Raw genomic sequence first — 25,650 nt, 5'->3', positions numbered from 1 at the left:
TCCCAAAATTTCTTAAAATGTATAAACTCTAAAACAAAAGCAGATTCTTCCTCTTTTTCTCAAAACATGCCTTAATGCGAATACACAGTACAAAATGCACTATTTTAACCATTTCAAAGTGTACCATTTAGTGGCTTTAAGTGCATCACAATGTTGTGCAACCATCACCACTATTTAGTTCCAGAACTTTTTAATCACTCCAAAGAGAAACCCCATACTCATTAAGCAGTCACTAAAGCACCTGGTAAAACTACCAATCTGCTTTCTGTCTCTACAGATTTTCCTATTCTGGATATTTTATATAAACAAAGGATACAATACGTGGCATTTTTTTGTCTGGCTTCTTTTATTTAGCATAATGTTTTCAAGGTTCACCCACGTGTTGTACCATGTATCAGTACCTCCTTCCTTTTTATGGCTGAATAATATTCCATTGTGCGAATACACCACAGTTTTTTCATCCATTCATCTGCTGATGAACATTTGGATTGTTTCCACCTTTTAACACTTGTGAATGATGCTGCTATGAACATTTATATACAAGTTTTTGTTTGAATACTTCTTTTCAATTCTTTGAAGTATGTATCTAGGAGTGGAATTGTTGGTTCACATGGTAAGTCTACGTTTAATCATTTGAGGAACCATCAAACTGTTCCCCACGGCAGCTGCACCACTTTACATTCCCACCAGTACCGTATGAGGGTTCTAATTTCTCCACATCCTCATCAATACTTGTTATTTTCCTTTTATTATATTTTTTTTGTGGTACACGGGCCTCTCACTGCTGTGGTCTCTCCCGTTGCAGAGCACAGGCTCCGGACGTGCAGGCTCAGCGGCCATGGCTCACAGGCCTAGCCGCTCCGTGGCATGTGGGATCTTCCCGGACTGGGGCACGAACCCGTGTCCCCTGCATCGGCAGGTGGACTCTCAACCACTGCGCCACCAGGGAAGCCCTCCTTTTGTTATTTTTAAGACTATCGACTTCACATGGTGTGAAGTGGTATCTCATTGTATTAAAAGAAAAAGGTTCTTTCTTATGATACAATTAACTTTAGACTTACAAAAAAAAAAACAAACCTCATCTGCCCTCAAACTTTTCCTTTTATACATTGTTTATCCTTTTGGATTACCTTTGGAAAAATATCTAATACAAAATCATGAACACCTGGGGATTTCATAAACTTAACAGTAAACAAATATTAAGTACTTGCTATGCATACAGTGGGATGTTTCAAAACTATATAAAATACCTTAAAATTCAATATCTAGATTATTTTTCATCTTTTTTTTTTTTTTTTTTTTTTTTTGTGATACGCGGGCCTCTCACTGTTGTGGCCTCTCCCATTGCGGAGTACAGGTTCCGGACGCGCAGGCTCAGTGGCCATGGCTCACGGGCCCAGCTGCTCCGCGGCATGTAGGATCTTCCTGGACCGGGGCACGAACCCACGTCCCCTGCATCGGCAGGCAGACTCTCAACCACTGCACCACCAGGGAAGCCCTATTTTTCATCATTTTATAAGAGCTTAAATGTACATTATTATTTTATTAACCATTTTCAATATCCTCCTTCAGTTCCCCTCAAATCCTCACTCTGTATAAAATCCACTTGTACATGACCTTAAACTAGAAGCAGTTCCATTTCCCTTCATGTGCTAAAACTACGATATATGTTGTACCTCTATCCAAATGACTGAATACGGTTCCTTTCCTACTTCTTTTCAACAAATCATATAGTCTATATACTACAGTGTAGCAAGACTTCTTATTCCTAAATATTCAGCAGACATCTTTCAGAATGCCCACCTCATGCCTAACAGTGAAAGCCTGATTTGACTACAGGATTTTGGCTTCATTGTTAGTTATACTACACTGCTCTCTCAAGTTTTGCTAAAAAGAAAAAAAAAGTTGGGTCACATATAGCCGCTTTAGTGGCAAATCAGTTTCTGATTCAAACTTTGCAATATTTATTTAACTATACCTGCAAAACATATCTTTGAAATCTATCCCAAGAGGATCAACTGAATTGCCTAGTCTAGAAATTAATTTAGAGTACACAATTCAGTAAATAGCAATCTATCAACTAACACAGTATAAAAGTTATCCTTACTAACACACACTCTACCTATTAGCAGGTTTCCTGAATTCCAGAATATTGCTATTTTTTACTAAATAATACAGATGTCCCACGCAAAGCATGGCAGGAAAGTAGATTTAAGAATAGTATTTAAACCGTTCCTGAGTCTTGTATTATAACTTATAATTTTAAGGAAAAAATCCAACATTTGCAATATCAATTATTTTTTCAAATATGATACATTAAAATGTCTGTAATGTTCTAATTAGATTAAAAAAGACACTATCAAACTCTCAGAGGAAAACATAGGCAGAACACTCTATGACATAAATCACAGCAAGATCCTTTCTGACCCACCTCCTTGAGAAATGGAAATAAAAACAAAAATAAACAAATGGGAACTAATGAAACTTCAAAGCTTTTGCATAGCAAAGGAAACTATAAACAAGACGAAAAGACAACCCTCAGAATGGGAGAAAATATCTGCAAATGAAGCAACTAACAAAAGATTAATCTCCAAAATTTACAAGCAGCTCATGCAGCTCAATATCAAAAAAACAAACAACCCAATCCAAAAATGGGCAGAAGACCTAAACAGACATTTCTCCAAAGAAGATATACACACTGCCATCAAACACATGAAAGGATGCTCAACCTCATTAATCATTAGAGAAATGCAAATCAAAACTACAATGAGGCATCACCTCACACAAGTCAGAATGGCCATCATCAAAAAAATCTACAAACAATAAATGCTGGAGAGGGTGTGGAGAAAAGGGAACCCTCTTGCACTGTTGGTGGGAATGTAAATTGGTACAGCCACTATGGAGAACAGTATGGAGGTTCCTTAAAAAACTACAAATTGAACTACCATATGACCCAGCAATCCCACTACTGGGCATATACCCTGAGAAAACCATCATTCAAAAAGAGTCATGTACCAAAATGTTCAATGCAGCTCTATTTACAATAGCCAGGACACGGAAGCAACCTAAGTGTCCATCAGCAGATGAATGGATAAAGAAGATGGGGCACACACATACAATGGAATATTACTCAGCCATAAAAGAAAATGAAATTGAGTTATCTGTAGTGAGGTGGATGGACCTAGACTCTGTCATACAGAGTGAAGTCAGTCAGAAAGAGAAAAACAAATACCGTATGCTAACACATATATATGGAATCTAAGAAAAAAGAAAAAAGTTCATGAAGAACCTAGGGGCAAGACAGGAAAAAAGACACAGACCTACTAGAGAATGGACTTGAGGATATGGGGAGGGGGAAGGGTAAGCTGTGACAAAGGGAGAGAGTGGCATGGACATATATACACTACCAAACGTAAAATAGCTAGCTAGTGGGAAGCAGCTGCATAGCACAAGGAGATCACCTCGGTGCTTTGTGACCACCTAGAGGGGTGGGACAGGGAGGGTGGGAGGGAGGGAGACACAAGAGGGAAGAGATATGGGAACATATGTATATGTATAACTGATTCACTTTGTTATAAAGCAGAAACTAATACATCATTGTAAAGCAATTATAACCAATAAAGACGTTAATATATATATATATATATATATATCTTATTTTTAAAACTGGATGTAAAAAATTTGAAAAACTGGACTAGAAAAACTTGGAATATTCATTCATTACAATGATCTTAACCTCCTCCAGTCCCAACAAGATTAGGCAATCGAATATTAATTCTAAAGAAGAGAGTAATTTTTGCCCCCTTGCAATATCACCTAACTTGGAAAGATAAAATGCTTTTCAGTCATCAAGGCAAAAGTAAAATAAATATAAAAAGCAAAAAATAATTCAGTGTACAGTCAAAAACAGGCAAAGTATTTGTTGTACATTATTTTGTTATTATGTTTTCACAAAGAATGCTGAGAAAGACATTTCCTTACCTTTTATTTATGTATCCTCTTGACAATCTAATTTGGTCAAATGTACTTGATTTCATTTAGAGATACATTACAAAGTTAAGTAAAATACAATGACGGAGAAAAGAAACAGAGTAATCTGGCTCTGAACTTTTTTTTTTAAGATTTATTGAGATATAATTCAGTATAAACCATACGATCCACCCATTTAAAATATGTAATCCAATGTTTTTTAGAACATTCACAGGTATGTGCAAACATTACCATAATCAATTCTAGAACATTTTCATCACCTTACAAAGAAATCTGGTACCCTGGTATTACTCCCTACACACCCCAGAGCCCAAAGCAACCACTAATCTACTTTCTATCCCTATAGACTTCTGTATTCTACACTTTCAAATGAAAAGAATCATATTATGTGGACTTTTGTGACTGGCTTCTTTCACTTCATTAATCTTTTCAAAGTTCATCCAAGTTGTAGCATGTATCAGTACTTCACTCATTTTTATGGCTGGAAACTATTCTACCATTCTATTCTGTATGGACGTACCACATTTTGTTTACCCATTTATCCACTGATGAGCATTTGGGTTGTTTCTACCTTTTGGCTACTATGAACAATGATGTTATATGTATCCGTACACAAATTTCTGTGCAGACATATGTTTTCATTTTTCTTGGTATATACCTGGGAGTGGAACTGCTGGATCATATGGTAATTTGTTTAACCATTTGAGGAACTGTTTTCCAAAGTGCCTGGACCATTTTACATTCCCACCAGTGGTATAAGAAGGTTCTGATTTCTCCACATCCTCGCTAAGACTTGTTATTACCTTTTTGATTCTAGCCATCCAGGTGAGTATGAAGTGGTATCTCATCGTGGTCCTGATTTAAATTTCCCTGCTAACTAATTGTTGGGCACTTTTTCATGTGCTTATTGGCTATCTGTATATCTTTTTGGGGAAAATGTCTGTTCAGATGCTCTGCTCACTTTTTTCAATTGGGCTATTTGTCTTTTTAATGAGTTTAAAAATTCTATATATTCTAGACGCCAAGTCCCTTATCAGATATGTAATTTGCAAATATTTTCTCCTACTCTGTGAGCTGTCTTTTCACTCTCTTGATGGTGTCCTTTGAAGCACAGAAGTTTTTAATTTTGATAAAGTCCAATTTACCTATTTTTTATTTGGTTGCTCATTCTTTTAGTGTCATATCTAAGAATTCCTTGCCAAATCCAAAGCCATGAAGACTTACCCCTGTTTTCTTCTGAGAGTTTTATAGTTTCAGTCCTTGCATTTAGGTGTTGCATTTTAGCTTGTGCATGTGGCAATCCAGTTGGTTCCAGCACCATTTGTTGAAAAGACTATTCTCTCCTCATTGAATAATTTTAGCATTTTTGCTAAAATAAATTTGACCATAGATTTATGAGTTTATTTCTGGACTCTCAATTCTCTTCCACTGATCTATATGTCTGGCCTTGTGCCAGTACCACTCTGTCTTGATTACTGTGGCTTTGTAGTAAGTTTTGAAATCATGAAGTAATGAGTCTTTCTATTTTGTTCTTCTTTTTTTAGGATTGTTTTGGCTATTTTAGGTCCCTTGCAATTCCCTATGAATTTTAGAATCAACTTGTCAATTTTTGCAAAGAAGTTAGGTGGCATTCTGATAGGGATTGGGCTGAATCAGTAGATCAGTTTGGAGAGTATTACGATCTTAATAATGTTAAGTCTTCTGATCTATGAACATTTATTTAGTATTCCATTTATTTAGATCCTTAATTTCTTTCAACAATGTTTTATAGTTTTCAAAGTATAAGTTTTGCGGTTTTTTTAAATTTATTTATTTTATTTATTTATTTTTGGTTGTGTCGGGTCTTCGTTGCTGCACATGGGCTTTCTCTAGTTGCAGCGAGAGGGGGCTACTCTTCATTGCAGCGTGCGGGCTTCTCATTGTGGTGGCTTCTCTTGCTGTGGCGCACAGGCTCTAGGTGCGCAGGCTTCAGTAGTTGTGGCATGCGGGCTCAGTAGTCGTGGCTCGCGGGCTCTGGAGCGCAGGTTCAGTAGTTGTGGCGTACGGGCTTAGTTACTCCACGGCATGTGTGATCTTCCTGGACCAGGGCTCGAACCCATGTCCGCATTGGCAGGCGGATTCTTAACCACTGCACCACCAGGGAAGCCCTGCACTTCTTTTGTTAAATTTATTTCTGAGTATTCAATTCTTCTTGATGCTAAATGAATTAAATTGTTTTCTTAATTTCATTTTCAGACTAGCTCTCAATTTTTAACACTGTAAAAATGGAAATATGATTATCTCTAAAAATAATCATGTCCAGAAGATAAAAAACAAATTCATTTTCTAGAAGAATGCACAGCTTTTCCTGGTACCAAGGACCATGAAAAATTTCTTGCCTTTGACCTCATGAAGGGGATTCTATGTAATGTAACACACCACTTCTTCAATAATATATCCAACAATAAATATAACACCCAAGAAAGGAGTCTGAATCAAAATCATGTGTGAGGTCTTTTTAAAAATATAGACATTCTGGCTCCACCCTAAATCAAGATGTAGCGAAGAGGGGTGAACCAGGGCATGTGAATTTAAAAAGTATCTTTCGGTAATTTTGATATCCATGACTGATTAGGGCATCTGCAGATCTGATTTCTACAACTGTAATTATTATACTGTTTCTCTATATAAACGTGAAAAATTATCTAAATGCACTGAGTTAAAAAAAATAAAAAGTACCTTGAACCATAGCAAGGTTATGTTTTCTTACTTACTGGGTGATTTGCTGAGGCTCATCTTCTCCACAGGTTTTGCTAGTTTGGGTTTCTTGATAAAGGTTCCACCAGGCTTATTAAATGGTTGCATCATTTTTCTCTTTATTCCTCTTGCAGCAGTAACTGTCACATTGGTGGGTTTGTTTTGATAGTCAACAACAATTCCAGGTCTATGAATGCTTCCAAAATCACTCATATGCTGCAAATTTGTGAAATCAAGAAATATTAGCACAATATCCAATGATAACGTATGAATTCATATATAATTTATGTTACCTATCTAAAATTGTTCACCTGAAAATTCCTCAGAATGTAACTAAATTTTACAAGTCCACTCTGAATAAATACATTGAAAAACTTCGTAAATTATTACATGAGCTCAAAGCCATTGAATTAGTATTTTTATTTCCAGAAGAACAAATATGAATATTTCCTGTTTTTTGATTCTTACAATTCAAAATTACTTGAGATCATAAACAACATATGTGCCTGTCAGAATATTACCACTTGTACAACTCTCTGACAACTCCTCTTCAGAGTTCCTAATCGATGTTTTCCCATGAAAAGACCTTAAAAGAAATCTTTATTTTACTAAAACCTGGCTTAAAACTAAGATACACAAAGAAGACCATATTTGAAGTTTGAAGTAAAAAAAGATCCAGAAATGATTTAGGATTTCTCCCTGTTGAAAAAGGGATGAGAAGGCGAGATGGAACATTAGTATGAAATAGGAGAGTTAAAGCATAACCATGCATCAACTTCCAAGACACACTTCAGATAAAGAATTGCATCTGACGTTCCATTCACATTCTTACCTAGAGAAACATATTCTGACCCAGAAGCCCAAGAAGCAAAAGTTTACAGACGAAGAGTCATGCAACCAAACGACTCTTTGTGTCCCTTCCTCTTCTCCTGTCGTTAACAAAATCCACTACACCAAAAGGCCACATGTTCATAGAAATTTACTCTACTAACCCTACTTTTAGAAGATAAAGATTGAGGAGTAATCTGAAGAGAAGGATCCAATGGGAATTGTACAAGTGAAGATTAAAAAAGAAAGCCCTATTGGTTCATCTATGTCATTAACAGGAAGAAAGAAAGAAAAGTCCATTCCGACTAGAATGGTGGAAACAAAGAACAGGAATACCTGTTTTTCTATCATGAAAACAAAATTGATATTTGAAGTCTCATTGAGAAAAAAATCATTTGCCTAATGGAAAACGTTAAGAGTTTTCCAAATTTTCCAACTGGAATAGATTTTCAATTTCAAAACCCAAAGCCTATTATCCCAACTATTTTCAATTAATCTACAATCATGAAGCATGGTAGAATAGCAACATATCAGTTGCTTACATTTGCATATTATGCTTAGGAATACCTATCTAACCTAGTAGACTTGAATAAATTAGTGTTTCCACGTAATTTACATAGTCACATCAGAAAAATCTTCATCAATTATCCATTAAAGGTGCAATGCATTTTACATAAGTAAAGAGTAACTGTTATAAATGCAAAATTTCTACACAAGTATGACAAACTACACTGAGGTACCAAAGGCTAGCGAGCAGTTAAAAATATGTGCCCTACAGCATTTTTTATCAGAAGTACTTTCCTCTGCAAACAGAATATTAAGAGCAACTGACTTAAAAAAAATAAAACGCTCCTCATGTTATAGCAAAAATACAATATTCTTTATAGGATCAAAGTGCATAGTAACTCCACAATCTACATACCCTTACTAGGTAAAATTTCATGTCAGTCAAGTTACCTGAGAATGTAAGGCATAATCTTTATACTATATATCCTGAAATTAAATACTTGAAGACTAGTATATTTACTCATTTAAGCAGTAATTTACAAAATATTACTTCCTAGGAAGAAGCCGTAGACATGTTTATACAGGGAGGAAATTATTTCTCAATAGTAAAACTAGTGACACAGGTAAAACAGAACACCCAGCAATAGGACATACTGTAAGAGAGTAAGTTAGCAAAATTATACTGACCACAAATCATCTACAACCTATTATACATATCAACTTCTTCACCATGTAAACATGGCTAAGCTACCCTCAACTATCACCGATTTTTAGTCTCTTGTGCTTAATGTGAAATATGAAGCTTTGAAGAAATTCTACGTGCTAGAGTTTAGCAGCAAAGTATACACATTTTATCATACATTGCACCTTTAACCTACTCAAAAACTCCAGAAGGGTTCATTACCTTTACATAATCCAAGAACTGTCCCACTAGCAAAATTGCTAGTGTTTACAAGGAAAAATGCAACTCCTTTTAACCCCTTTTAGACCAAACCTAATATCCTCACCTTTTTAATAAAGGGAGATTTGGCAAAACTTTATGAACAGTCATCTCACACTGCCACGTATTTTCTGAGGTGGAAAAACTTTTATAGGCAACCTAAAAATTATGCTTAGGACTCAGCTTTTCTTCAAAATACACTGGGATGAACAGTGTTTATTCTAGTTGAAAACCATGGTCTTGAAAGGGTTTAAAAGAGTGACTAGTGAAAAGAATCTGAAAAGATTCTGTTGTACTTACTCCTCGGCCTCGGCCTCTGCCTGTTGATGGTCCTCCAAAAGCATCATAGTTTCTGCTTCCAAACGTACTTTCAGGATAAGCAGGCGTTCCTCTCCCCCGAGAGCCTACAGGTGCAGGCTTCATATGGGGTGAAGAAAAACTGCTGTAGGAAGAGTAATTCTCTCTTCCTCTGTCCTCCATAAACCCAGGCCTCAATTTTGAACGGGAGTAAGGTGCTTCCCAGCTAGACCCGCCCTGGTTTCTACCTCCGAAAGAGTCAAGGCTATTCCGGTAGGAGCTCTCAAATCGACCACCATAACTACCTCCGAAGCGGCTTTGTTCGGGTTCATTAAAACCATAGCCAGATCTGTACAGATCTCGCCCACCCAGAGAAGACCTGGAGTCGTAAGACTCATAAGGTCCAAACCTGGAAGAGTTGCACAGTGAGGGAAAAAACAAAAGTAAGCTTACTAATGTTAGACAATTCAAAAGACAAATTATCAGATGACATTTATCAACTAAAATTCATTTATACCATACTGGTTTGCACAGTTCTACTTTTGTTCACACCTGATTAGGGCTGGGCAGTTCAACATGAGACCAGATAGAAAGCTATCTGAGTCAGTGTTTAAATATGAATTGAGTTAAGTAAACCTTAGCTTAAAAATCTGCTTTTTGGCAGCTTTCTATTTTATTAGAAAGAAAAGATTTGTCTGTCATTATTTAAGCCCAGCCCTAGTCTTGGGAAAAGTCATTTGTTAAAGTTCACAAACTACTCAAAACTTTCTTTGAATCCATCCCTAATACTGGAAAATACAAAATATTTACAACATTTTGGCTTTCAATGGGGACACAAATTGAAGACTACACAGATGTAGGCTACTTGTGACACAGAAGAGATTCATTTGCATCCCCAATAATGTATATGACAAAACTGCTTCATTGTGTCTACAGCAGTCAAAATTGGGAGAGTTATCTGGTTATGAAGTTTGGCAACCTGCCAAACTTTGGTTAAGGTCAATAATCAATCCTCAGTCACTTTTTACTTGTAGACTAATAAATCTAACAAATCTAGAAGGATAAGCACATAAAATAGAACATAAAAGTAAAAGACCACCAACATATACCCTCTGCATATGAATTTTCAAGGCAGATTAGAAAGAATACATTTTATAAGGTCTTCAATTGTTTGAAAAATTATTCCCTATTATCAAAAAATTATTCCCTAGTATCACACAAAATTATCACATAAAGCTACTCTAAAAAAGGGAGTGTACAGTCTCCTCAAGGTTTTAATAGAGTCAACAGAAGAAACAAATCATCTTACTTCTCACCGAAGCATGGATTACAGAAGTCGCTTATCTTACAACATAGTTTTATAAAGGCCCACAATTACACGAGATAAATGATAACATCTACATAGTTTACGCACATTACATTTACAATGTAATAGGGCAGGAAGAGATATGGTAAAACATTTAAATGTGTTACATTACTTCAATTATTTACAGATCACTAAATAGAAGGTACTATTTACTTCTGAATCCTAGTAACCATATAAAAATTATTCCTCTTTTCAACTACATTTTTCAAAACATCTATCACGTAAGCAAAATTGTTGTAACTATTTTCTTGATTTTTCTCTACTATAAACCATAATGGCACACTTGAAGCAGAAAAAAGAAAAGTAAGCATCATTCAGTCCATCCTTAAGGAATCCAGATCCTTCAATTTATGAAGAAGGACAATACTTTCTAATGTTTCCTAACTAGTTTTACTTATATCTAATAGGAATCTTTGTGCCTCAAAAAGTAGACCCCCCTTGACCTGAAATGTGGTCAACCCTAAAGCCTGTAGGAGTTCAACTAGGTTTAAGCTTTACACAGCATTGACAGTGAAACGTAAGTACAACCTAAATTCTACTGCATTAAAATAAGAAAAGGTATCATACTCATGGCTTTAATATAATGTTCCTAGTCTAGAGCACAAGTGTTTCTGGTATAAGCAGTACCTGCCAATAAATAATCTAGACATGATTTAAAGAACACTTTTATTATTACAATATGCTCTTGTAACTTACTTTAAAATTAAAAGAATAACTATTTTAAATGTTTCTTAGAAACTGAATGTTGCTAGACTGGTTCAGTTAAACCCATTCTAGTCAAAGACTGCTTTGCTGCTTTATAGAGTACCCCACCGTAGTAAAGATTTTTGGAAATTCATAAGAAAAAGCTTCACAAATAATATTTCCAATAACATTTTTATATCATTTGTTCAGGACATTCTGATTGATAAGCAGTTAAAAGTAAAAGAAGAAAAAAAAATGCTCACTGCTAAAGACAGAAAATCTTACTCTATTATAATGAAATGATAAAGGTTTTCCTGAGATTTTCCTAATGTCTGCCAGTGATGCTGAGATAATTTTTAGAACCATTAACACCTTTCAACATTTAAGGTGATTCTAAATAGCAAAGTTCAAGTAGCGCCACATGCCTAAGGAATAGGAAATTAGAATATCCAGAATCTTACAGTCATCTAATTATTTGGCCAAGTGATGAAGCAATTTACCTGCTACCCCCACCACCACCACTGTGACTGTCCATGCCATATGACTGGTTTAGGTAGGAGTCCATGGATCTTTGACCCCCACAGGATCCATGGCCATAGTCACGATCCATCCCTACAAAGAGTTTAAAAAGAAAAAAATTAAATGACGCTCACCTTTACTGGCACTCAAAAGAAGTATTTTTAGATAAATATCCTTGAATGTCAGACCTCCATAAGATCCGGGGCCATAATCACGATCCATTCCTAAAAGAGTCAATAGCAAAAGGTCAGTAAGATACCATTCTCTTCAGGAATCTTTGCATAAAACACAAGATACTCATATCAATCATCTGAGATGATAATTCATCATTAACATTTAAGCTAAAGTCACAACAGACACTGAAGGAAAAAACACACAGATTATAATCTACTGAAAAATCAGATTTGCTAATGAAACCTAATTTTTCAAAGAAAAACATTATCAACTAAAAAGTTCTATATTAAAATTATCTTCAATATAGCCAATGTTTATTTGACTAGGGTACTACCATAAGGCCCTGTGTTAGGTGCTACATGGTACATAATTAATAATTCCTATTCTTAAGAAAAGTCAGTATTTAATAACATCAAAAGGAAAAATTTTTGTTACAAGTATAGTCTTCTACATCTAACTCCTCTCAAAATGTCTAAAAACTCAGAAGCAGCCACATTTTAAATTAGCCCAATTGAAATTAGTTCATACAGTAACTGAAATAGGTATCTTTAAAAAGTAAAATCAGAGTAGGGCCAATCTGTGGTACTGTGCCTATAAATATTTAAATCCTCAAATACTTTGAATAAAGGGAATGAATGTGAATTCTAGCAATACAGACACTAAAAAAATTATGATACAATCGAGGCACTTAAGTATATTTTATTACACTGTAATTCCACTTACATCCCAACCTCTGACATGAAAAAGAAATACAACAAAAGAGGTAATAAAATGAATTTACTATGATTATAAAATTGAAAAAATTTAAAAACCATTCAGAATGTGTTTCCTATAAAGTCCTTTAAGATCCTTCATTTATCACCCTCTCCAAGTTTTATGCACTAATAAATGTAAGAATATACATGGAGCAAATACATTAATTTTTATTTTTTAAAAACGCTAAATTTTAATTATAATCATATAAATATGATTTCAGGTCCTAATAACAAAATCTTGCAACTTTAAACCTGAAAGCAACCTAAATGATCAAATTTAATCATTTCATTTTATAGATTATGGAACTAAAAAGTCCAAAGAGATGGAATGATTTTCCTAAAGTCTCATAAATAACCACCCCTCTAGTTTCGTGCTGTCGCTTCTACATGAAACACTCTCTTCTACCACCCCAAATATCAGCTTGTTGAAATTTTCTAATCTTTTAAAGTCCATTTCAAATACTAATCCTTTCAAGAACATTTTTACTGATGTTGTCTCAGTTGATTATCATCTTTCTTTTGAATGTCTACAAAACTCTGTAGCTCTTACATGGTATTTATGATACTCTGCCTTATACAGTATTCTGCTATTTGTGGCCTCATTTTTTTTTTTTTTGGCTGCGCCACACAGCATATGGAGATCTTAGTTCCCCAACCAGGGATGGAACCTGTGTCCCCTGGAAGCGTGAAGTCTTAACAACTGGACTGCCAGGGAAGTCCTGTGGCTGCATTTTAAATGTACACTAGACTTGTGGTCAGGGTCTGATTTTTCACAAATCTTTTATGCACCCTAGGACAGCAGTTTTCAATAGCCTGTTGATTACTGAGAGTTGCCAGGACCCCTTCAGAGGGTCCACAAGGTCAAACTATTTTTATAAATAGTACTAAGATATTATCTGCCTTTTTTCACAGTGTTGAAAATTTTTTTGCACTGAAGATGCAAAAGCACTGGTGGATAAAACTGTTGGTGCTATAGCACAAATCAAGGCAGTGACACCAGACCACACTAGTAGTTGTACTGCACACTTGCAGTAAAAAATAATAAAAATGCCATCATTGCTTAAAGAATGTCCTTGATGAAGCAGTAAGAGTTATTAATTTTATTAAATCATGACCTTTGAGTACACTCTCTTTATGATATTCTGCGCAGTAAAATGGAAAGTATATGTAAAGCAATTTTGCTGCATATCAGTGCATAAAGTTCCATTAAGTGCCATAGTTCTCTCCAGGAAAAGCCACTGAATTAGCCACTTTTTACAAGGAATACTATTTTTACTAAAAGGAAAGACTGACATTCAAAAACTATGGCTTTCAGACTTGAGCATCTGGCAGACACTTTCTCAAAAATGAAGTGAAACTCACTTCAAAGAAAATAGGTAACAATATTTGTTGCCAAAGATGAAATTCAAGCTCTCACGTGAAAATTAGAATTTTATAAAACTTGAGCTTGACAGCTTCCCAATACTTAAAGGTTTTTCTGATAAAGTTGATACTAGTATTACTGAATATGACTTTTTACACTGTACAGTAAAATCAGTCAATATCTGGAAAATCTGAATAACTCAATAAACCAGTACTTTTCAAATAACTAATGCCTGATATTACAGGATCATAAATCGTAAAAAGATCCATTCAAAGTGCAAGGCATACAAATGCATTTTAATATAACAAAAAGTTTATCAATATACAGAAAGTACTGAGATATTTTACATTGTTTTTTGTTCATACTAAGACTTCAAGTCGAGTTCATACTAAGACTAAGACAGCATACCTCAATACAGACTCTCCACACTGCAAGCGCTCAATAGTCATACGTGGTTAGTGTCTACCATATCAGATAACACAGTTCTAGACTGATAAAATAGTTATCTGTCTTTAAAGTTGGTAATTATACAATATAATTTGCTCATATCTCATATAGGGGACAATTTCAACATTAAAATAAAGTTTTCAAAATAAAAAGCTTTCCTCTAAAGGCCTCATATTAAAATGTAATTTTAGAGTTAGGTTCAGTTAGGTACACAAAACAAAAAAACTTGTATTTTGTTATTTCTGCTCATTTCTATTTTGAGTCAGCAGAGGCTGCCTTTGGATACTAAATCTTTCAGTTTTTTGATTCTGTGTGTTTTTATTTCACTACAGAGTCATAAATTACTAACATTTATTGCACACTCACCTTGTGCCAGGCACTGTGGAGTACACAAAAATTAATAGAGCTACCCTTATACAGCAATGACTTGGGCTTACTGTTCATACTACTGTTACTATTCAGTTAATTAAAAAGGAAAAGAGGAAAAGTCTTTATACGTATTGCATATAATCAGTGTGATTATAGGGATATAGATTCTATAAGATGACCATTTATATATAAACGATATTTTTCCAGGTTACCAAAGGAATTTAAAAATCACTTTAAAAATAAAGTTGTAAGACTATAACATACCTTTACTATTAATATTAAATAAGAACAAGGATATACTGTACAACACAGGGAATACAGCCAGTATTTTACAATACCTATAAATGGAATATAACCTTTAAAAATTGTGAATCACTATGTTATACACCTGAAACATATAGTATTCCATCAACTATTTCTGAATAAAAAAATATATTAAATGAAAGTAACTCACTCAAAAATTAAACGGACATATTTTAAATCAAATCTGTTCTATTGCTTTGATTATCATATAAATGATAAGCTCAACAAATGTTAAAACTCATGTATAATTAAATCAAAAGATAAGAGCTGTGGAGTAGTATGAAAAAGCAACTGACTTATGATCAAAATAACTAACAAGTTGTATGACACTAAGTCATGAATGAGACCACTTTTTACCACCTCCACACTACTAGCATCATGATGCAGGCCACCATCATCTCTCACCTACATTATTGCAACAGCCTCCCAACTGGTTTTCCTGCTTCCACTTTTGCTCCCTTTCTGTTTATTGTGAAGAAGATAGCTAGAAGAATTCTGTTAAAATGTAAGTCAAATTGTTCAATGCTCAGTACTTTCCAATGGCTTCCCATCTTACTCCAAGTAAAAGCTAAAGCCTTAAGATAATCTATAAGGCCCTACACCAGTGGCCCTTACTCACGGGCAATTTTGCCCCCCAGAGGACATTTGGTAATGTCTGAAAACATTTTTGGCTGTCACCAAAATGGGTAGTGGGTGCTACCTGCATCAAATGACACAGGCCAAGGATGCTGCTAAAACATTCCACAATGCACAGCACATTCCCCCAACAACGAAAAATTATCTAGTCCAAAATGCCAACAGTGCCAAAGCTGAGAAATCCTGCCCATTACCTCTTAACTTTATCTACCCCATTGCCTCTTAATTTCATCATCTATGGTCTCCCCTTACTCCACTCTAGCTATACTAGGTCCCTTGCTGTTCCTAGACTACAACAGGCATATATCCATTTTTGCACCTGCTATTCCCTCTGCCTGGAATGCTCTTCTTCTGTATCTGTGTTGCTCACACCCTCAACTCTTTCAGGTCTTCACTTTCTATTGCTTCCTAGATATAAGCAAATTGTCTTTGACTTTCAATGCCTTCTGGCTACACCTCACTATTCTAACCTTGTTTTAAGATTACTCAGCAAAAATCATCTGCTGTAGTCAAGCTCATCTTCTTAAGTCTCTCTGAAGCACAGTGTACTCAGCCTTACCTTTGTTCCTGCTTTCCCTCTACCCAAAATGCTTTCCCTTTTATTGTCTGCTATTTATATAAGAATTATTTTAAAGCAAGAAGGAAATATGAAGACACTGGAAATACAACTTCCTTCCAAGAAATTTGTAGCTTGACATGTTTTCCAGTGTCTTCTACTTCATTTCAGTCGCTGGAAAATACAACACTAACAATCAATGCATTGTTGGCTTCAACTGGTAACTACTACACACCTTTTATTTCCTAAAGTCTACAGCATTCTTCCCCTAGATAGCTTCATGGCTTGCATCCTCACCTCCCTCAAATCTATGCTCAAAAGTTACCCTTTTAGTGAGGCTTTCCCTAGCTTATCTCTTTAAAATTGTAACACATGCGCGCGCACGCGTGCACACACACACACACACCCTGCCCTGTGTTATTATTCTCCTAGCAATCGCAATAGTACAATATATATTACTTCTTGTTTACTATCTATTTCACCCCACTAGACTGTACACTTCACAAAGGCAGGAATATTTGTCCATTTTGTTCACTGCTATATTGATAGCTCCAAGAACAATATCTGATACATAGCACGCAATAAATATCTGTTGAAGTCAAATTACATCCCTGAAATTAAGTTCCTCATTTATAAAATGTAGATAACTCAGACCTCAAAGTGGTGTCAAGCAGTGGTGTTTACCTAAAGGTGCATTCCAAAATCATTCAAAGTAGTTCTTTAAAACTTACATAGTTGGGACCATTTACCCTAAAAATTAAGATTCAAGGGGACTAGAGTATGACCTAAACAGATACACTTTGAAACAGCACCACAGGGAAGTCTAACAATCACCCTTAAATGAGAACCACTGTTGGAACTAAAATTAAGAGAAAAATAAGTCATAACATTAGTAAAAAACTAATTTGAAAAGATATATGCACCCCCATTTTCACTGCAGCATTATTTACAATAGCTAAGATATGGAATAACCCAAGTGCCCATCTATAGATTAATGGATAAGATAATGTGATGTGATATATATGTATGTATATACATGAAATATTACTTAGCCATGAAAAAGAATGGAATCTTGCCATTTGCAACATGGATAGACCTTGAGGGCATATGCTAAGTGAAATAAATCAGACAAAGAAAGATAAATATTGTATGATTTCACTTATATGTAGAATCTAAAAAAACCAAATCAAAATAAAACAAACAAAAAAGCCAAGCTCGTGGATATAACAGATTGGTGGTTGCCAGGGAAGGGGGGTAGGTATAGGAGTGGGTGAAATGGGTGAAGGGAGTCAGAAGGTACAAACTTCCAGTTATAAAATAAACAAGTCATGGGGATGAAATGTATAGCACAGTGACTATAGTTAGTAATAGTGTATTGCATATTTGACAGTTGCTAAGAAAGTAAATCTTAAAAGTTCTCATTACAGGAAAACTATGTATGGTGATAGATGGTAACTAGACTTATTGTGATCATTTCACAATGTATACAAATATGGGATCATGATGATGTACACCTGAAATATAATGTTATATGTTAATTACACTTCAATTAAAAATAAAGTGCATGTTTTAAAAAGAAAGTCATAACAGTAGTAACAGAAATTTCTGAAACTCTTTTTGCAACACTGTACATTAAGAAAATAAACTTCTGGCCCTCTATGATTCTGCATCTCAAAGCCCTATATTTAGGCATTAAATTCAACTCTCTCTTACATCCTACTGGAGATCATGGCCTTCTATTATTCCAAACCTCTTTGCTGAAAGTACTAGTCCTACTGACTCCAGTTTAAAATCCTGGATTCATTTTTATTCATCCTTCTCAATTTTCTACTCACTACTAGGCAGCCTGAAAGTTCTGCTAATTTTCTCAAGAAATAGCTTAATATTTTTTAAATTACTATCATCACCTCCCAAGTTCAAGGTCTAAAATCCTTACACCTGAATTTACGAAACAGCCTTCTTGATAATTTTCCAGTTTTCAATCTAACCTACATGTGGATGCAAATTAAACTTCTTCTGGTAATTTTATTATATCAATCTGCTGCTCGAAAATATATTTTTCAGCACTCACTATACAATGACTACTTCCTGTATGTTTAACCTTTTTAGTCAACATCAAATTCAAAGTTTCTCTAAATTCTTAGAGACGATAAATAGAAATTAACTGAATGTTAATTATTCCCATAAAATGACATGGTCTTCTTTACGTAGTAGTACATTTACTTCAGTTTTATTTAGTGAATATATTACATCCTGTACAACAGTTGAATTTTACATTTCTCTGGCAATTAGGATATTTAATTCCACTCCCTGGTGTCATTCATATAATGCTTTTTAACCTCTTTGAATTGTTCCATGTTCTTTTTGTGTTATTATCCTGACTGGTAAAGCCTTAACTCTAATAACTATCAAACCCCACCCCAATTGTATGCTGCATACCTCTTATGATTTTACCTAGCTCTGTAGTCACAACTCTTATGTCAATAAACAATCAGGCTTCTTTATGTGCTCCTCTAGACAGTTCTTTATATACTAACACATTTGGACACATTAAAGCAAATGACCTCAAAAACAAGGTCAAAATGTTACAAAAGAAGCAGTATAAAACAAAGCCAATAATCCACTTAATCTACTTTACTCAATACCAAAACCTCTAATTCAACAAAAATAACTCAGCTAGCTGCTTGTTAAGTCCTCACTCAGTGCAGTCAGGGCCTTTTGGAATAAATTAAAGGATTCATAATTCAAATAAAACAGAGTCAAATTAATCTAAATAGCCCTAAGTTTTTCTGATCCCAAATTATCTAACTCAAATAATATATATATTATAACAACATTAACGCTGATACATGAAGAGACCAAACAATGCCTGAAACAAGGCACAGTTCCCTTTTTACGCTGGTACTTTATATGGATGAAGAGAAAAACTGAAATGCATTCCCTTAACTTATTTCAGAGCAAATGAAAGAGGATACTCACCATTAAAGCTCTGATAAGTATTTCTGCAAGCAGAGTGAGTGTAATCTATGAAGACACATTTAACAGAAAGGAATTAGTTCAATATTAGCAAAAATCTGAAATTATATACCCATCTACTAAAAACAAACACAATTTTTAAAATGCCATCAATGCAATTATCTGCAAAATAGGGTGTAAATAATTATAAATATTTCATATGGGAAAATACATATCCCTTTCTTTTCACTATCTCCCCAAATGGCAAGTTTATCATCCAAATAAATCATGGTAATGTAAAAATTAGTTTATAAAACCTAATATATAATAACATCCAAAAAAGGGGATCCAGTACTGATTTATATGGAGTAACAAAAAGGAAGGCAAATATGTATCAAATAATGCAAAAAGCAGGGACATCTGAGAATTGATTCTATGTAATATATAATTTTTTCCAAGTTAATATTTCTTTTAGCACTTAATTTGCTCTCTAAAGATTTCAAGATCTTATCTGAGAAATGTATATACATATATGTATATATGTGCGGTGCTATATCTACCCAGGATGTGGCATCATCACCAAAAAATCATATTGATAATTTCTCTGTCAAAATGAATTCGGCAATTGTTAAATCCTTTAGTTAATTTTACTAATAAATACTGAAAGAAAAGAATTCAACAGAGTGGTCATTTGGATACAACAGAATCCAACTACACTACACAGGATTAGTCAAAGTCCAACTAGAACAAAAAAAACACCAGAGTGTGCTACTGTTAATATCTAAACTTCCTGTTTCAAAGTAACTTAAAACTATCCACAAAAAGGTTATTCCAATCCCCTTTCATATACTTAGATTTGATATCTTTAACTCTTTGTGGCATGAAATCAAATCAAAGATCAAAAGATCATTTAGTCGGACTCACAGCACATTCAAAGATAATTCTGGGGGTTGGGTTAGAGGCTTAGAACTAGGTAGTGAACTGATTTTATTTAGAAATGCCTGGTTACTCAGGACTAAATTCAGTTTATTCACACCCCTTCTCATGTCTCCCTAAAGCTGTCATTACCTACTCATTTTACCTTGACACCCGTTCCCATAAAGTTGGCCAAGATTTGAAGACAAGTTGAAAACCAAATTAATTTTACTTCGTGAGCCTATGAAAATGCTTTAAAGAACTGGCCTGAGAGACGACTGAAAGGTACTGCTAAAATACGGTTTATTTAAACAGCAAGTCCAACACAGGCGGTTGTGCACAGGTCTGAATTTGAAGGGCATGTGATGCTGTGCCAGAATTCTGACTAACTTAAGTCCCATCCATACACCGTCCAGAGAAAAATGCTTTGGTTCACAGACATATTTCAAATTAGGGATTAAGGCCCAGGCAATGTTTGTTGGTGGATAAATATCCCAGTTTGCTAACCAGAAATACCTTACTTTCCATTCTGGATAGAGATCTACTTATACTTATCACTTACAGATGCCCTTTAAACTCATCTTAAACTAAGACAACCAGGCACACGACCGTGAACAAGCCTCTGAAAATCCTATCTGGCGAGAAGTAACCTGGGTTTGGGCATTGACTAAAAGGACGATCTGGGTCGCTGCCCACGTCGCGAGTGCGAGCCGCGGCAAGGGAGGCCCGCTTGCCGCTTAGCCCGAGACCGGGAAGTTGGAAGCGTCCGGGCAATTTCCACGCAGCGGGGCGGGGACCAGTCTGGGGCCGAGTCCGGAGGCCGCGGCGCTTTAGGCGCGTCCTTACCACACCGAGGCCGGCGCGGAACTCCAGGGTCGCGGGCCACAGCGGGCGCCGGGCCGGGGGATCGGGCGCCCGGGTCCCCACAGAGGCCGACTCCGGGCACCGGGCCCGCGGCGGGCGGGCGGCCTCCGGGCCCGCAGAACAAAGCCCACACGGCCATCTTGAGACGGTAAACAGACCCCCGGGGCAGGCCACCCCGCCTCCCGCCGCCGCGGCGACCAGCCAGAGGCCGCGCTTACCGTCCTCGAAGTCCATGGCGGAGGCTCGGGGCCGACGGCCTCGGCGGCGCTGGGCTGAGCTGTGGCGGAAGGAGAGCGCCCGTGACCCGCGGTTACACACAGCCAGTAAACGCGACCAAGAGCGGCGCTACCGGCCCGGGAGCCGCAGGCCACAGCGAGGCTGGGAGGCGGGGCCGGCCGGCGCTGCCGGCCGTCGCAGCGCGGCCTGCGATTGGCTGGCGCAGGCTGGTGGGCGGGCCCTGGAGTGGGGGCGGGAAGCAGGTCTGCTGTCACGCTCCCAGGTGCTGACCCTTTAGGAGCGGACGAGGGGTAAGGAAGGTGGAAAAAAAAGGAGCCCCACAGACTGGCCGGGGTCGTGGGAAAGAGAGCTGGGTGTTCTGGAAGGTCTGGCTGCGGCCCGCCATGTTTGATTCTGGCAAGAGCGAAAGGATCTGGTTGGAATACCTTCCTCCAGCCCGAACTAATGTATTATACCACGTGCCGACATTTTGCTTTTTATTGGCTGGTGATGACTGATCGGAAAATGTTAAAATCCTTATGGAGTTTCTGACGTGGAGACGCAGAAGTCCATGACGTTTTTAGAACTCTGTGAGCAGAGGAGAACAGATTGCTAAATAGGAAACAATTATGAGTATGATCCAAGACAGGCCATGATCAAGTTCTGAGTTTCAAGGTGCAAAATAAAAGTAAAAGTTAACAGACAGGGAAGATTTGTGGCAGTAGTCATCCAGAACTGGAAGAACAACAACGGGCAAATACACATACTTATTAACATTGTATTATTGTCACTTTGGAAATAGAGTTGCGGACAGTGGGCAAAGTCATTCACCCACAAGGCAATGTGGAAAAAGACAACTGTTAGGTCATTCTAACCCTGGAGCAGCTTGAACTCCAGGTTAGAAAACATTTTTTTAATAGCGCAAATGGTGTTAACAATGAGTTGATCACAGGATAGGAAATCATGAATCAAGCCCTTTGCCCTTCTTTGGGGTCCAAGCAATTGTGGGAACGAAGTTCCGAGAAAGCAGCCCCTAGAAACAGGACTTAAGGAAAAACTCACAGGTATACTATGTTGCATTACTGTAGCCCCAAATCTGGGCAGGGCACTGTTTCTTCCTCATCACTTTCCTTCTCCACCCTGATTGATTCACCCAGTTCTCCACCCTTTTATTGTTTTCTTCTTTTTTTTTTTTTTTCCTCCTATACATGTTTTCTATTCACCGGAGTAGAACATGTTGAAAACTGAACTCATGATTTCCTTCCTCAAACCTGTTGATCCTCCTTTATTCTTTCATCTGTGTTAGTGGCGTCATGAGCAACCACCCACTACTAATCCCAGCCAGAAGCCAGCAACTCATCCAGGCTACTCCCCTTCTCCCATCCTCAATCGTACTGAAGTCTCTCATCTGCTTACTACCTCCTAAAATGTCTTAAATTTGCCCCCTGCTCTCCAGCTCACTGCACTACCTGAGTTAGACTCTTATTATCTCTCTCCCAAACTATTGCCATAGCTTCCTAAGTAATTTCTCTGCCTTTCCACCTTGACCTTCTCAGGCTCCTCAGGGCCACGGTGATCTAAAGGCAAATCTGAACATATCATGCATCTCTATCATGGATTAGGAGAAGGCAAAGCTCCTTAACATAGAGCACATCCAGCAGGATCTAGCCACTGCCTGACCTGCCATCTTCCTACATTTCTCCCTCCTCCTCTCTCCCCTACTCTTTCCGTTTTGATTGGCAATTTTAAGCTACTTGCAGTTCCCAAAACACCCCAATGCTTTTTTTTTTTTTCCGGTACGCGGGCCTCTCTGTTGTGACCTCTCCCGTTGCGGAGCACAGGCTCCAGAGGCAGGCTCAGCGGCCATGGCTCACGGGCCCAGCCGCATTCCGCGGCATGTGGGATCTTCCCGGACTGGGGCACGAACCCGTGTCCCCTGCATCGGCAGGCGGACTCTCAACCACTGCGCCACCAGGGAAGGCCCCGGTTAAGCTTTTTTAGAGTCATGAAATGCACACAGCTCTGGATCCTCCGATCTTTGATCTCAACTGCCGCATCCTTGTCTCCCCTGCTCCTCAGGTCCTGGATCTCGGCCATGAGCCTCTGCAACTCCTGGCACGTGTACTTGTACAGCTCATAGTCTCTGCAGGGTCCCACAGGTCCACCTCAGCCTCCTCGCTGTAGTATTTACCTTCCTGTTCAGTGTCAGAACGATTATGCTTCCCTTCAGCTGGAGCTCCATCACTTCGGATCACTTTGGGCTTTCGATTTTTGCTCGATTCCGATGACATGGTTGTTTGGTGAAGTCAGGAGGAAACAGCAGAGACCTCAGAGGTGGCTGTGAACATTAATGCAGGAGGTGCTCCACTGGGGCAGGCGATGAAGATGATCTGAGAGCAGGGCACACTGCACCCCGACCTGTCCCGGCCAGCGAGCCACTTCCCGCGGCTCGCGCACCATAGAGCAATTATTACGTTTTGAAAGCACTTTGCATTTTAAATTTTACCTCCATTTTGGGGGGAGGAAATGCATATGAAACTAATGGAGTTTTTCTAATCTGAGAAAGGCCTAAAACATAGAACAAAGTGAGGAATCTCTAAAGCCTTCTTGATCACTTCTTTTGGTATGCAGTTTCTTTTACCACATTATGTGCAATTATGCAAATGATAGGTTAGCAAACCCCTTCCCATGCCCCCTTTTTAACCTGAGGACCCTGATGATGATGCTGGGTCTACAAGGTTGAATCCATACACCAATAGACCCAAGCATGACTGTATAATATTTATCCTGAATATGAAACCAGTTTATATAATATTGTCATCAACTATACCTCAAAAAATTTTTTTAAAAAATATGGAACCAGCAATTACTCATTATGTGTCTTGGATGAGTAACTTTCTTTTTAATTTGTCTTACACACCCTGTTCTCTTTTATTTTCCAAGGGACTCTGCCAGTCTGGTGTTTACCAACCTTCTACCTCTTGCGAAATATGTGGAGGATGAAATGATATGACTTTGTACAAAACATTGGCCCCTCAGGGTAAAAATCTGAGCCTAGCAAAGTACAGACCCTGGGAGGAAGGAAAGAGACAACAGTGAAGAAAAGGATGTTTGGCACATAGTTGGTGCTTATCCAATATTTGTTCTGTAAGTGAATTAGGGGATGATGTGATAGTCTCTCAAGTATTATGGGGTGTCTCAGGCACTGCCATCTGCCTCTTCAAGAACACTTCCTATTTGGGAAGGAGGAAGGAAGGAGGGAAGAGACACATGTATTCTGGCTCTCCAGGCGTTTGTGCTGAGGTCAGGTTTCTTCTGGAGTTAGGAGTTCCTTGTCTGGCAGTTTTCTCTTTCAGGGGAGTAAGGTAGGGGTGTCTGTGTGTATATGTGTGTGTGTGTGTGTGTGTGTGTGTGTGAGCACGTACATATGCGTGTGTGCACATGATACACAAATATAAATAGTGACCCAATGTGTATTTCCTTTCACTTATGCCAAGACCTGAAGACCTCAGATTACAAAATCATTCCTTTGCCTTGATAACAAGAAAAAAAGTTAAAAACCTCAGGGAGAGCTCAGTTTTAATTGTTAAACTTATGTGCTTGGCACTTAGGATACAAAGAAGACTTAGGTCTAATCTCAAAAGACTTTTAACGTGGAGAGACATAAAGCCAAACAGTATCTGATGCAAGGAAGATAGTGCTGGAGCAGAGGTTGGTCCAGGGAACTCAGAGGAGGGGCTTTTAATAGAGCCCAGGGCCCAGGGCCTTGCTATTCCAAGTCTAGTTCGACTGCCAGCAGCAACATCTCTTGGAAACTTGTGAGAAATGCAGACTCTCCGACTCCAACCCAGACTGACTGAATGTGAATCATATGCTCATTAATATTTGAGAAGTACTGGTCTAGGGGGTGGGGGTGGGATGTGGGAGCGTTTTTTTAAAGGAAATAAATTCTGAACTGTGTTTTGAGGATGAGAAGGGTTAACTAGGGAGTGTTCCAAACAGAGAGAAAAACCTAAGCAAAAGTTCAGTGACATGAAAAAGCATTGGGGGCTTCCCTAGTGGCGCAGTGGTTGAGAGTCCGCCTGCAGATGCAGGGGACACGGGTTCGTGCCCCAGTCCGGGAAGATCCCACGTGCCGCGGAGCAGCTGGGCCCGTGAGCCATGGCCGCTGAGCCTGCGCGTCCGGAGCCTGTGCTCCGCAACGGGAGAGGCCACAGCAGTGAGAGGCCC

The 25,650-nt window shown here is 37.7% G+C and overlaps 1 protein-coding gene across 6 annotated transcripts in view; it reads right to left on the bottom strand.

Annotated features, from left to right (window-relative positions):
- The window catches only part of ZNF326 (zinc finger protein 326), a 36,960-nt gene extending 15,129 nt beyond the window's left edge, over nt 1-21,831 (bottom strand). The window contains exons 1-6 of one of the 6 annotated variants that reach the window (XM_027114289.1): nt 21,423-21,831; nt 19,450-19,494; nt 12,056-12,091; nt 11,849-11,960; nt 9,302-9,707; nt 6,744-6,942 (exon numbers count right to left, since the gene is read on the bottom strand). In XM_027114289.1, coding sequence (XP_026970090.1) covers nt 6,744-6,942; nt 9,302-9,707; nt 11,849-11,960; nt 12,056-12,091; nt 19,450-19,494; nt 21,423-21,438 — 814 coding nt within the window. In that variant the 5' untranslated portion in view covers nt 21,439-21,831. Of the gene's footprint in view, nt 1-6,743; nt 6,943-9,301; nt 9,708-11,848; nt 11,963-12,001; nt 12,092-19,449; nt 19,495-21,422 lie in introns of those variants that run through there. The other 5 variants (XM_027114291.1, XM_027114290.1, XM_027114294.1 and 2 more) reach the window with 5 other exon arrangements.
- Between the last annotated feature and the right edge of the window lie 3,819 nt (nt 21,832-25,650).

This window comes from Aethalodelphis obliquidens, unplaced genomic scaffold, assembly GCF_003676395.1.
Source record: "Aethalodelphis obliquidens isolate GAN/ISIS:26980383/991018 unplaced genomic scaffold, ASM367639v1 scaffold13, whole genome shotgun sequence".
Taxonomy (NCBI): Eukaryota; Metazoa; Chordata; class Mammalia; order Artiodactyla; family Delphinidae; genus Aethalodelphis; species Aethalodelphis obliquidens.
This window is presented reverse-complemented; position numbering and strand designations above follow the sequence as displayed.